Source organism: Moschus berezovskii, chromosome 7 (genome assembly GCF_049115385.1).
Source record: "Moschus berezovskii isolate FMDL1 chromosome 7, NW_MosBer_1.0, whole genome shotgun sequence".
Classification (NCBI taxonomy): domain Eukaryota; kingdom Metazoa; phylum Chordata; class Mammalia; order Artiodactyla; family Moschidae; genus Moschus; species Moschus berezovskii.
Window position 1 is genome coordinate 30372253 of NC_142466.1, and position 14276 is coordinate 30386528.

At 39.2% G+C, this 14276-nt stretch overlaps 1 protein-coding gene across 2 annotated transcripts in view; it reads left to right on the forward strand.

Annotated features, from left to right (window-relative positions):
- Positions 1 to 14276, forward strand: part of MLLT3 (MLLT3 super elongation complex subunit) — a 301232-nt gene that overhangs the window by 214226 nt on the left and 72730 nt on the right. For both annotated transcript variants that reach the window (XM_055428156.2, XM_055428157.2), the window contains exon 5: positions 4373 to 5080. In XM_055428156.2, the coding sequence (XP_055284131.2) occupies positions 4373 to 5080 (708 nt within the window). The remainder of the gene's footprint in view (positions 1 to 4372; positions 5081 to 14276) is intronic.

Here is a 14276-nt window from a genome sequence, read left to right on the forward strand (position 1 = left end):
AAGATACAACTTTTTGTAATAAGAAAAATGTATATTCCACTATCATAAAACAATAATTTTTCACTTGGGATATGGCTTTATGAAGTTGATATATATATATTTGTGTTTTTTTTTTTTTTTCTTGTATAGGCCCAATTGGTACATTGTTCATTTTCATGAAAAGCATAGTCTTTGACTACTGGTCTTCCCTAGGTCCTGCTAGATATTTAAGGAATATAAGATTGGTTTATATATCATTAGACTTCAGTGGGTAAGTTACAAGTGAAAGATAATAACAGGTCTGAAGATACAAGTTCTAGTTGAAAACCTGGGCATTTAATTGCCTGTGGTTCTGTTAGAAGGTGGAAGTAAGCAGGAAAGAGCTTGTCTTTTAGTATTGGTCTGGATTTTTGCATGTCTGGATGCAAAAATCTACTTTATCTTCTTCTGTTTCTTATTCCTACTATTCATGATAGAGGTTCAGAAACTGGTAAGTATGAACTCAGATTGTGTTCCTAGATAGAAAGCTTATTTATAGGTTTTATATTCTGAGGTGTTTATATGAGTAAAAATGTTGGTAACACATTTAAAATGAAATAGAGATTAATTCTTTTCTCATGATTATACAATAGTAATTGCTGGAAATTTTTCAGTCCATTTGATGACCATTAGGTGAAATCTTTGTTATTTTATTTATTATTTTGCTTTGAAATATAGTTGACTTACAGTGTTTCAGGTGTATAGCAAGGTTGATTCAGTTATACATATACACATATATTATTTTCAGATTATTTTTCATTATAGATTATTATGAGATATTGACTATAGTTCACTGTGTTATGCAGTAAACTTTTGTTGCTTGTTGCATATCTATTTTTTTAATTAGAAATCTAGCATTGTATTCATACTAAGTTAAACAAATGGAATCAAAATGTCATAAATTTTTAGTTAGGCAAAAAGGTTCATAGGTTTTCTAAAATATATATATTATACATGTTATTCATATATATGTATAGAAAAGCTTTTCTACTATGCTGATAAAGGCTTGAGAAAGAATATCGAAAAAGAAAAAAAAGGAAGAGATGGAGAAATTGGAAAACATAAACTAAATTAAATGGAAGCACTGAATATGAACTAGAAAAAGTGAGACAAACTAGATAAAAGTAAAAGATCATCATATAGTCCAGTTGTTTTTAAACATGGCTGCTCATTAGAAACATCTGGAGCTTTGGAGAAAAAAAACAATACATGGGCATTTGTATTTTTCAAATTTTCCAAGATAATTCTAATATGCATCTGGATTTTAAAAAGTGATTATAGGTTTTTCTATTAAATGGTAGTTTTGGTGAGATATAATTCTATTATTTTTCTGTTGACCAATAATGATGCAGTGGTATTAAATGAGTAATAGTTACATAATCACAATGGTAAAAGATGTTTATCAGTTTTCACAATCAATAGCCAGACCAAAAAAAAAGATAATTACATTTGTGAGCCATGATGGGAACATGATTAGCCTCACAATATAAAATAGTTACATATGATTTGGGGGTGTCAAGCAGAGTGATATGGTAAGTAGAAGTGCAGAAATACACATGTTTTCATTTCTACAGCCAAGTCTGTGTCTTTTGGTTGGTGCAGTTAATCCATTTATATTTAAGGTAATTATTGATATGTATGATCCTATTACTGTTTTCTTAATTGTTCTGGGTTTATTTCCTGTTGGTCTTTTCCTTGTCTTGTGTTTCCTGCTTAGAGAAGTTCCTTTAGCATTCATTGTAAAACGTTTAGTGGTGCCGAATTCTCTTTAACTTTTGCTTGGCTGGAAAGCTTTTGATTTATCCATCAAATAAGAAGGAGAGTCTTGCTGGGTAGAGTATTCTTGGTTGTAGTTTCTTCCCTTTCATCACTTTAAATATATCATGCCATTCCCTTCTGGTTTGTAGAGTTTCTACAAATCAGAAATCAGCTGATAACCTGATGAGAATTCCCTTGTATGTCATTTGTCATTTTTTCCCTTGTTGCTTTTAATAATTTATCTTTGTCTTTTAATTTTTGTCAGTTTGATTACTGTGTGTCTTGGTGTGTTCCTCCTTGGATTTATCCTGCCTGGGACTCTCTGTGCTTACTGGACTTGGTTGACTGTTTCTTTCCCATGTTAGGGAAGTTTTCAGATATTATCTCTTCAAATATTTTCTCAGGTCCTTACTCTTTCTCCTCCTTCTGGAACCCCTATAATGTGAATGTTGGTGCATTTAATGTTGTCTCAGAAATTTCTTAGGCTATTTTCATTTTTTTGTTTGTTTTTCTCTTTGTCTATATTTTGTCCTGTAGCAGTGATTTCCCCATTCAGTCCTCCAGGTCATTTATCTGTTCTTCTGCCTCAGTTATTCTACTATGGATTCCGTCTAGTATGTTATTCATCTCTTTTTGTTCTTTAGTTCTTGTAGGTCTTTGGTAAACATTTCTTGTATCTTTTCCATTGTTTTCCCAAGATCTTAAATCATCTTCACTATCATTATTCTGAATTATTTTTCTGGAAGGTTGCCTATCTCCAGTTCATTTAGTTGTTTTTCTGGAATTTGATCTTGTCCCTTCATCTGGGACATAACTTTCTGCTTTTTCATTCTGGTTAACTTTCTGTAATGTGGTTTTTGTTCTAGCTGCTATGGGATTGTGGTTCTTGTTTCTTCTGTCTGCCCTCCGATGGAGGAGGCTAAGGGGCTTGTGTAGGCATCTGGATGAGAGGGATTGATGGTGGGAAAAACTGGGTCTTGCTCTGGTGGGCAGGATCTTTCTCAGTAAAGCTTTAATCCAGTTATCTGCTGATGTATGGGGTTACGCTCTTTGATCTGAGGCAACCCAGCCTTGGGGTCTGTGGGCTCTATGGTCGGGGTAACTGTGAACTCCAAGAGGGTATACACCAAGGGGGACCTTCCAGGACTGCTGCTACCAGGACCCCTGTCTTTTTGGTGAACCCTGGCCAATCACACCTCCACCTGAGACCCTCCAACACTAGCAAGTAGTTTTGATTCAGTCTCCTGTGGGGGCTCTGCTCCTTTCCTCTGGATCCTGGTGTGCCCAAGATTTTGTTTGTGCCCTCCACGACTGGACTCTTTTGTTTCCTCCAGTCTTGTGGAAGTCCTATAATCAAATCCCTCTGACCTGCAAGGGCAGATTCCCTAGGAATTCCCAGTCTCTTTGTAGGATCCCTAGTCAGGGAAGCCTGAGGTGGGGTTCAGAACCTTCACAACAGTGGGAGAACTTCCTTGGTATTATTGTTCTCCAGTTTGTGGGTCACCCACCCAGCAGGTTTGGGATTTGATTTTATCATCATTGTACCCCTCCTCCCATCTCACTGTAGCTTCTTCTTTGTCGTTGGATGTGGGGTATCTTTTCTTGGTGAGTTCCAGCGTTCTCCTGTCGATGGTTATTCAACAGCTAATTGTGATTTTGGTGCTCTTACAGGAGGTGATGAGTACATGTCTTTCTACTCCTCCATCTTGAACAAAAAGCCCGCAATCTTTGTTCTTTTAGGTTTTTCTTTTCTTTCCTTTTATTTTTCTTCCTTTTTTTGGGTTTTGTTTTTGTTGCTAGTGAGTGGGAGACATATTCCTTAACTGAAGAAGTTTGGTTAGAAAAAAATTTGCTCTTTATCTAAAATTGAGAATTATTTTCTTTTTGAGGTCTTATGATTCTTCATATTAAAAAGTTATTAAAATTTAATATTATCTACCTCAGTATGTGACCCTTGGCTGTTTTTCTTACCTCCTTTTCAATCTTTGCTGTAGTTGCATGCCACTCCCTAAATATAATCTGTTTTAGTTGTTTTAGTTCATTATAATCCATGGTCTCCATGTACCTTTTCATTCTTATATTTCTAGAAATTACCTGCTTATCTTTGAGGACCTAACTGAGGTGTTGATTCTCCACGAATCTCTGAATTATTCTTCTTTTCATCCCCTGACAGAATTAATTCCCTCTCTTTTTTTTGTCATCACAGCCCTTTATAGGTGGCTCCAAAACAGCTAGCTATTCATCATAGATGTGTCATAGTTATTAAGAGTGGGGGCCATGTGTTACCCAGCTTTGTCTCTTCTAGGACAAGAATCGAGCAAACATTTGTTGAATTGAAATGTTCAGAACACGATGCTTGTCATGATTGAGAAAACAACTTGCCTCATTAAATTCCTCGATCATGGTTGCCCGTACTCACTGTTGCATGCATACCCTACTCCCACCTGTTCTATGGTGGTTGTCAGGTTCTATTAAAATGCATTTGGGAGCATTCAACAGAGGATCATTTTGAGGAGCTGGAGTGCAAGGGGACTGGCGTTTAGCCTTCATTTATGTTTCATTTTGAGAGTTTGCTTTTCTTCCCACATTTCTGCAGGATCCTAACAGGAGTATCCATACCAGCAGCAGCAGCAGCAGCAGCAGTTGTAGCAGCAGCAGCAGCAGCAGCAGTAGCAGCAGCAGCAGCAGCAGTAGCAGCAGCAGCAGCAGTAGCAGCAGCAGCAGCAGCAGCAGCAGCAGCAGCAGCACCAGTTTTTCCAAGCCTCACAAATTAATGAAGGAGCACAAGGAAAAACCTTCTAAAGACTCCAGAGAACATAAAAGTGCCTTCAAAGAACCTTCCAGGGATCACAACAAATCTTCCAAAGAATCCTCTAAGAAACCCAAAGAAAATAAACCACTGAAAGAAGAAAAAATCGTTCCTAAGATGGCCTTCAAGGAACCGAAACCCATGTCAAAAGAGCCAAAACCCGACAGTAACTTACTCACGATCACCAGTGGACAGCAAGATAAGAAGGCTCCTAGTAAAAGACCCCCCATTTCAGATTCTGAAGAACTCTCAGCCAAAAAAAGGAAAAAGAGTAGCTCAGAGGCTTTATTTAAAAGTTTTTCTAGCGCACCACCACTGATACTCACTTGTTCTGCTGATAAAAAACAGATAAAAGATAAATCTCATGTCAAGATGGGAAAGGTCAAAATTGAAAGTGAGACGTCAGAGAAGAAGAAATCAACTTTGCCGCCATTTGATGATATTGTGGATCCCAATGATTCCGACGTGGAAGAGAATATGTCCTCTAAGTCTGATGTGAGTAGTCTGCTTGTTTTTTCTCCTTTCCCTTGTTAGTTTTTCGATAGCTTCAGGATAAAGATGGAGGAAGAAAAATGACAGTTGCACCATAAAATGGTAGCAAGAAAGGAGATATGGCCTAGAAATGAATTTCCTTGACCAATGGAAAGAAGGAAATGAAATCATTAAGGAATCTGCAGATGTGTAGGCTATGATTTAAGTTGTTTAAGGAAAGATATATTCCATAGTATAATAATGGGTCATTTGAATAGCAACTGAAAAATCTAGCTCATCAGAACTTAATTGCTGTGCTTTTCAGTGACTGCGGATTTAGCAAAGTGAGAACAATGCAATGAAACTAGAATACATCAGAAAGTAAATTTTAAAAAGAAACAGAATATTAGGGTACAGTTACAGTGTTGATCTTTTTGTTCAGTAGAATTATGTAGTTTGTTTACATAGACTAAAAATTGGTGATAGTATTTTTTAGTACTTTTATTGAGGCAAAATTTTTATAATAATATACTATATATTTTAAATGTGTGATTTGATACATTTTGACGTATATGTGTGTCATGAAACCAGATAATGGTATTTTGAAAATGAAATATTTGATTTTTCCTCCCATAATATAACTGCCCATTTGGAAAGGGGAAAAGTGTATAATCTTCATTACAAGGTTTGCTGATGCTAAAGCTGAAACTCCAATACTTTCGCCACCTCATGCGACAAGTTGACTCACTGGAAAAGAGTCTGATGCTGGGAGGAATTGGGGGTAGGAGGAGACGGGGAAGACAGAGAATGAGATGGCTGGATGGCATCACCGACTCGATGGACATGAGTTTGAGTGAACTCCGGGAGTTGGTGATGGACAGGGAGGCCTGGCGTGCTGTGATTCATGGGGTCGCAAAGAGTAGGACACGACTGAGTGAACTGAACTGAACTATTATCTTTTGTGTGTTCCTTAAAGAACATCTCACCATCTAATAATCCCCCAAAATATTGTTTGATGTTAAGAGTTAAACTTACAATTACAAATTTCTTGGAGTCGGAAAGGAATTTCAGGTTACCTATTCTAACCTCCTTCTAATGTAGGAGATCCTACATTTCTAGTGACAGTCTATTTCTGCAGACTGAACATTATTTACTATGAAGTTGTCTCTTCCTCACTTTCCACTTTTCTCTAACTTTGGTCCTCTGCTGTTACTTATCAGTCATGATTGGTCCCACTAATCTCTTTGAGTTGTCAGTATTTCTAAGCAATGGTCAGGGAAGACTTCTGGCTAAAAATCGCTGATCATTTTAGAATATTTCTCCTTCTGTTACAGAGAGAGGTTACACTAAAGTTCCTAGCTCAAAGGCTGGCAAGGGCTAGGAGGCCTTAGCAGATTCTCCATTTGCACTGGTCTGGGTAGAAAAGCAGTCAGGGTTAGGACATGGCATCAGGTCAAGAGACCACCTCCTTCCTCCCTACTCTCTGTAGAGTATTTTGAGCTCATGTCAAAATTTTAAATCAGATTAGGGGCAGAGTAGCATGTAAAACACTGGAGATGGGCTGATCTGTTCCAGTGTTTGGTAAAGGCCTTAACGTGATCATTTGTGAAATGGAGATGAAAGCAATGGATTTCACAAGCATTTATTTTTCCTCCTTTGCTTTATTCCTCTCCTCTTAATTCAAAACTTGCTCTCAGTACAGAACTTTTTTCGTATGTTTGGCTTTTATTTCAAGTCATTCTGAAATGTTCATTGATGCTGTTAGGGTGTAACCAGACTATCAAGATCATCAAGTTTAGCAACTTTGTCTCTCCATATTCTGTCCTGTTGTAGTTCTTCTAGAACAGAGGTTTTCCAATTGTGGTTTGTGATTTACTAGTGAGCCATGAAATCAATTTAGCATGTCATCACCAGCATTAAAAAAGGAAATAAGAATATCTTGTAACTAGTATGGGTAAGTAATGGTTTGTGAAATTTTTATTTCAGAGACTGCGTATGTATTTCTTACAGTAGTAGGTCATCATCAAAATTTTGAAACGTACCTTTCTTGAATATTTGCTGATTTGTGAGAAGACCAAATAACCATTAATAAAACACTATTTTTAAAAAAAATCCTTTTTTATTTGGTTGTATTGAATCATGGTTGTGGCTCTCAGGCTTCAGTAGTTGCAGCTTTCGGGCTCTAGAGCACAGGCTTAGTAGTTGCCACTTGAGCTTAGTTGCCCTGCAGGATGTGGGTTTTTAGTTTCCTGACAGGGATTGTGCCCGTGTCCCCTGCATTGGAAGGCAGATCTTAACCACTGGACCACCAGGGAAGTCCCCATAAAGCACCATTGAATGAACTTTCTACATGAAGTTATCACAAATGATCTTCCTCTTTAGCTAACTCTGTGTATTCTTAGTTTTGTTTGATTCTTGCTCCCTCCCTTTCATATGTAATTTTTAAGATACAACTTTTCCTAAATTCCATGTTCAACTTGATAAATTCATCCAAAGTAATATCTTGAAAAACCGTAAGAGTTGTAATTCCATTTGGTAGATAGGAAGTGTTTAAGATGGTTCATGACATATTAGAGCCACATATCCAGTGATCGTAACAGGGGTTTTTGTAGTAGTTTGCATATCATTACAAGGAAAGCCTCTAAAGACTTTTGGGTATTCGGTTAAGTTGAGTTGCTCGGTTGTGTCCGACTCTTTGCAAGCCCAAGGACTGCAACATGCCAGACTTCCCTGTCCATCATCAACTCTTAGAGTTTGCTCAAACTCATGTCCATTCAGTCAGTGATGCCATCCAGTCATCTCATCCTTTGTCGTCCCCTTCCCCTCCTGCCTTCGATCTTTCCCAGCATCAGGTTCTTTTCCAATGAGTCAGTTCTTTGCATCAGGTGGCCAAAATATTGGAGTTTCAGCTTCAGCATTGGTCCTTCCAATGAATATTCAGGACTGATTTCCTTGAGGATTGACTGGTTTGATCTCCTTACAGTCCAAGGAACTCTCAAGAGTCTTCTTCAACAACCCAGGTAAAAGGATCAATTCTTCCATGCTCAGCTTTTTTTATAGTCCAGCTCTTACATCCATACGTGACTTCTGGAAAAGCCATAGCTTTAACTACATGGACCTTTGTTGGCAAAGTAATGTCTCTGCTTTTTAATATCTGCCTAGGTTTATCACACCTATTCTTCCAAGGAACAAGCATCTTTTAATTTCACGGCTGCAGTCAGCATCTACAGTGATTTTGGAGCCCAAGGAAATAAAGTCGGTCACTGTTTCCATTGTTTCCCCACCTATTTGCCATGAAGTGATGGGACCAGATGCCATGATCCTTGTTCTTTGAAAGTTGAGTTTTAAGCCAACTTTTTCACTGTCCTCTTTCACTTTCATCAAGAGGCTCTTTAGTTCCTCTTTGCTTTCTGCCATAAGGGTGGTGTCATCTGGTGCTTGCTTCGGCAGCATATATACTAAAAATAGAGTGGTTTCACCTGCATATCTGAGGTTATTGATATTTCTCCCAGCAATATTGATTCCAGCTTGTGCTTCATCCAGCTTGGCATTTCATATGATGTACTTTGCATATAAGTTAAATAAGTAGGGTGACAATATATAACTTTGACATAATCCTTTACCAATTTGGAACCAGTCCTTTGTTCCATGTCCGGTTCTAACTGTTGCTTCTTGACCTGCATACAGATTTCTCAGGAGGCAGGTTAAGGTGATCTTGTATTCCCATCTCTTTTAGAATTTTCTACAGTTTGTTGCGATTCACACAGTCAAAGACTTTCGCATAGTCAGTAAAGTAGAAGTAGATGTTTTTCTGGAACTCTCTTGCTTGCTTGAAATGTTCCCTTGGTATGTCTAATTTTCTTGAAGAGATCTCTCAGTTCAGTTCAGTCGCTCAGTCGTGTCCGACTCTTTGTGACCCCATGAATCACAGCACGCCAGACCTCGCTGTCCACCACCAACTCCCGGAGTTCAATCAAACTCATGTCCATCGAGTCGGTGATGCCATCCAGCCATCTCATTCTCTGTCATCCCCTTCTCCTCCTGCCCCCAATCCCTCCCAGCATCAGAGTCTTTTCCAGTGAGTCAACTCTTCACCTGAGGTGGCCAAAGTATTGGAGCTTCAGCTTTAGCATCAGTCCTTCCAGTGAACACTCAGGACTGATCTCCTCTAGAATGGACTGGTTGGATCTCCTTCCTTCCCATTCTATTGTTTCCCTCTATTTCTATGCATTGATTGCTGAGGAAGGCTTTCTTACCTCTCCTTGCTATTCTTTGGAACTCTGCATTCAGATAGATATATCTTTCCTTTCTCTTTTGCCTTTCACTTCTCTTCTTTTCTCAGCTATTTGTAAGGCCTCCTCAGATAGCCATTTTGCCTTTTTGCATTTCTTTTTCTTGGGGATGGTTTTGATCACCTCCTCCTGTACAATGTTACAAACCTCTATCCACAGTTCTTCAGGCACTCTATCAGATCTAATCCCTTGAATCTGTCACTTCTGCTGTATAATTGAAGGGATTTGATTTAGGTCATACCTGAATGGTCTAGTGGTTTCCCCTAATTTTGTCAATTGAAGTCTTTGTTTTGCAATAAGGAGTTCATGATCTGAGCCACAGTCAGCTCCCAGTCTTGTTTCTGCTTACTGTATAGAGCTTCTCCATCCTCAGCTGTAAAGAATATAATCTGATTTCAGTATTGGCTATCTGGTGATGTCCTTGTGTAGAATTGTCTCTTGTATTATTGCAAGAGGGTGTTTGCTATGACCGGTGCACTCTCTTGGCAAAACTCTATTCGCCTTTGCTGTGCTTCATTTTGGGGTTATTTGGGTATAAAATCTAACAATACTTTCCTTATTGGTTTTCCAGTAGTGCTTTTATCGTTGCTGCTATTGGTTTAATATTCTACGTATAGGTGGCAGAACAGAAAAGAATTGACTAGAAGTTGTTTCAAGTAAGCCAGGGTCCAAAAGACTTTATGTTTGCAAAGGAAGATAAAAGAGGGCTGAAATTAGCTTTCTCCACTGGTTAATGAAATTTGTGTTTGGCTTTTCTGCTACCTGGTGACCCTTCTATGGTTAGGACCAAAGGACAGGAAGCAACTGTAATGGGGAGCACTAAGCTACTCCTAACCTCCCTTGGCAAGCAGTTGATTGGATAGCTTGGGACAGACCCACCTTCAAGGACAGCATTCCCATTGTCCTGGTGGTAAGCCTGTCTGCATCTGAGTAAGTAGGATCAGATGACCTGATCTGTCTGAGGACCTTTCCGGCTTCATTATTTGAACATCAGTCAGATTTATGTTCATTAGTGGAGGGCTGGGTAGAGGGTAATTTTACACATAGCAGGCAGAGATCATGGACTTTGGGAACAGTTCAGTTCAGTCGCTCAGTCGTGTCCAACTCTTTTCGACCCCATGAATCACAGCACACCAGACCTCCCTGTCCATCACCAACTCCCGGAGTTCACTCAAACTCATGTCCATCGAGTCAGTGATGCCATCCAGCCATCTCATTCTCTGTTGTCCATGTCTCCTCCTGCCCCCAATCCCTCCCAGCATCAGAGTCTTTTCCAGTGAGTTAACTCGTCCATGAGGTGGCCAAAGTATTGCAGTTTCAGCTTTAGCATCAGTCCTCCAATGAACACCCAGGATTGATCTCCTTTAGAATGGACTGGTTGGATCTCCTTGCAGTCCAAGTGACTCTCAAGAGTCTTCTCCAGCACCACAGCTCAAAAGCATCAATTCTTTGGCGATCAGCTTTCTTCACAGTCCAACTCTCACATCCATACATGACCACGGGAAAAACCATAGCCTCGACTAGACGGACCTTGGTTGGCAAAGTAACATCCCTGCTTTTTAATATGCTATCTAGGTTGGTCATAGCTTTCCTGCCAAGGAGTAAGCGTGTTTTAATTTCATGGCTGCAATCAGCATCCACAGTGATTTTGGAGCCCAAAAAAATAAAGTCTGACACTGTTTCCACTGTTTCCTCATCTATTTCCCATGAAGTGATGGGACCAGATGCCATGATCTTTGTTTTCTGAATGTTGAGCTTCAAGCCAACCTTTTCACTCTCCTCTTTCACTTTCATCAAGAGACTTTTGAGTTCCTCTTCACTTTCTGCCATAAGGGTGGTGTCATCTGCATATCTGAGTTTATTGATATTTCTCCCAGCAATTTTGATTCCAGCTTGTGCTTCTTCCAGCCCAGTGTTCCTCATGATGTACTCTTCATATAAGTTAAATAAGCAGGGTGACAATATACAACCTTGACGTACTCCTTTTCCTATTTGGAACTAGTCTGTTGTTCCATGTCCAGTTCTAACTGTAGCTTCCTGACCTGCAAACAGGTTTCTCAAGAGGCAGGTCAGGTGGTCTGGTATTCCCATCTCTTTCAGAATGTTCCACAGTTTATTGTGATCCACACAGTCAAAGGCTTTGGCATAGTCAATGAAGCAGAAATAGATGTTTTTCTGGAGCTCTCTTGCTTTCTCCATGATCCAGCGGATGTTGGCAATTTGATCTCTGGTTCCTCTGCCTTTTCTAAAACCTGCTTGAACATCTGGAAGTTCACAGTTCACATATTGCTGAAGCCTGGCTTGGAGAATTTTGAGCATGACTTTACTAGGGTGTGATATGAGCACAATTGTGCGGTAGTTTGAGCATTCTTTGGAATTGCCTTTCTTTGGGGTTGGAGTGAAAACTGACCTTTTCCAGTCCTGTGGCCACTGCTGAGTTTTCCAAATTTGCTGACATATTGAGTGCAGCACTTTCACAGCATCATCTTTCAGGATTTGAAATAGCTCAACTGGAATTCCATCACCTCCACTAGCTTTGTTCGTAGTGATGCTCTCTAAGGCCCACTTGACTTCACATTCCAAGATGTCTGGCTCCAGGTGAGTGATCACGCCATCGTGATTATCTTGGTCGTGAAGATCTTTTTTGTACAGTTCTTCTGTGTATTCTTGCCACCTCTTCTTAGTATCTTCTGCTTCTGTTAGGTCCATACCATTTCTGTCCTTCATCGAGCCCATCTTTGCATGAAATGTTCCCTTGATGTTTCTAATTTGGGAACAGTAGAAGGACACAAAAATATATTGAACCAAGTATGAGGAATTGGGAAGGGCCAGGGGGAAAAGATTATTCACCTGGTATGTCTGTAAAGAAAGTATCTTGTCTTGGCATAGGATAGTTAGGATTAAAAGGAAGAATTAAAAAAAAAAAAAGCTTTTCCATAATTAAGTTAGATTTGGGTTTTATATAAAAAATAAAAACCAATACTGTTAAGATGGATTCAGTTCAGTTCAGTTCAGTTCAGTCGCTCAGTCGTGTCAGACTCTCCGCGACCCCATGAATCACAGCACGCCAGGCCTCCCTGTCCATCACCAACTCCCGGAGTACACTCAAACTCATGTCCACAGAGTCGGTGATGCCATCCAGCCATCTCTTTCTCCGTCGGCCCCTTCTCCTCCCGCCCCCAACCTTTCCCAGCATCAGAGTCTTTGCTTAAATTGTTGATTTGTGTATTTCTTCTTTTGATTCTTTTGTTTCTTGGTTATAATTTTTATATACTTTGTTTTTTAATATTTACTTACTTATTTATTTGGCTGTATTGGGTCTTAGCTGTGACACGTGAGGTCTTTTGTTGCAGAGCACGGGCTCTCCACTTGTGGCATGCACTCAGAAGTTTGTAGTTTGTGGGCTTAGTTGCTCTATGGCTTGTGGAATGTTAATTCCCCTACCAGAGATTGAACTCATGTCCCCTGCATTAAAAGGTGGATTCTTAACCACTAGACCACCAGAGAAGTCCCTGATTTTTATATACTTTGTATGTGAGTAGAGAAAAAAGAAGTGCATCCTTGGTTTATATGCCTGTATTATTTTTGAGGAACAATTTATTTGTTGATATGCATGTGGGTAGGGAGGTAGTAATCAAGTAATTAGGAGTCTGTACTCTGGTGTCAGACAGGCTGTTTTTGTTGTTGTTGTTGTTTTAATAAACTTTTTATTTTGTCTTGGAGTATAGCCAATTAACAGTGTTGTGATAGTTTCAGGTAGACAATAAAGGGGCTCAAGCCATATGTGCACATGTATCCATTCTCCCCCAAACTCCTTTCCCCTCTAGGCTGCCACATAACATTGAGCAGAGTTCCCTGTGCCATACAGTAGGTCCTTGTTGGTTATTCATTTTAAATATAGGGGTGTGTACACATCCATCCCAAGCTCCCTAACTATCCCTCCCCACTATTCTTCCCCTCTGGCAACTATGAGTTTGTTCTCTGAATCTGTGAGTCAGATAAGCTGTGTTTTGAATCCTAGCTCTACCAGTAATCTTGGGCAAATAATCTGACCTTCTATATTTCTAATTTTCTTTTCTTTCTTTTTTATTTTTGTGAAATAGAGATATTGCCTTTACTTTTCTGGATTATTGTGAAAATAATCAATTTGGGTAAAGCACTTAATACACTAACCAAAAAATGTTATGAGCTATTTTTCCATGATTTGGCTTCTGGCAGTCCTTATTACCTTTAGCTTTGAAGGAGATTTTTTTTTTATATATTCAGAATAACTTTAGAATTCTAGTGTACTTTTTCAAGTGTGGGTTAAATGTTTTAAAGGGGAAAAAGCACTTGAAATACACGTTACTTTGCCCTGGATTTTGCGTTGAGAAGGTTTATGGCCTTGATAGTGATGTGCACGTGTAATGTGGTAACTGGAAAAATACAGGACAGGGAATCTCAGTATTAAATCAAAAGTTAAGCCAAAGTTTCCCAGGATCTTTTTAGCTTTTTAATTAAATGAAATAAAGGGCTAGGGCTTACCTGGTACTGCATTGGTAGGCACTTGGTAGATTTTTTTTTATTGCTATTACTATTAAAAGAAGACATCCTAAGAAATGATTTATCTTTGGATTACTATTAATATGACTGAAAGAGTAATTTTTAAATAGGATTGAAATTCCTGAAATGCTTCTCATTTTATAAAGAAACCTAATATTGTCACATGAAAGTCCATCAATAATTTTCCTTTACAGAATTTGGGAGGAGGAAGCTGGGAGGGTGGGGAGGGAGGCAGAAGGAGTGTTTTTATAGTGGGTGAACATTTAGCAAAGACTGAGAATCCCAGGGACGGGGAGCCTGGTGGGCTGCCGTTTGTGGGGTCGCACAGAGTCGGACACGACTGAAGCCACTTAGCAGCATCAGCCGCAGCAAACGTGATAAGGGCC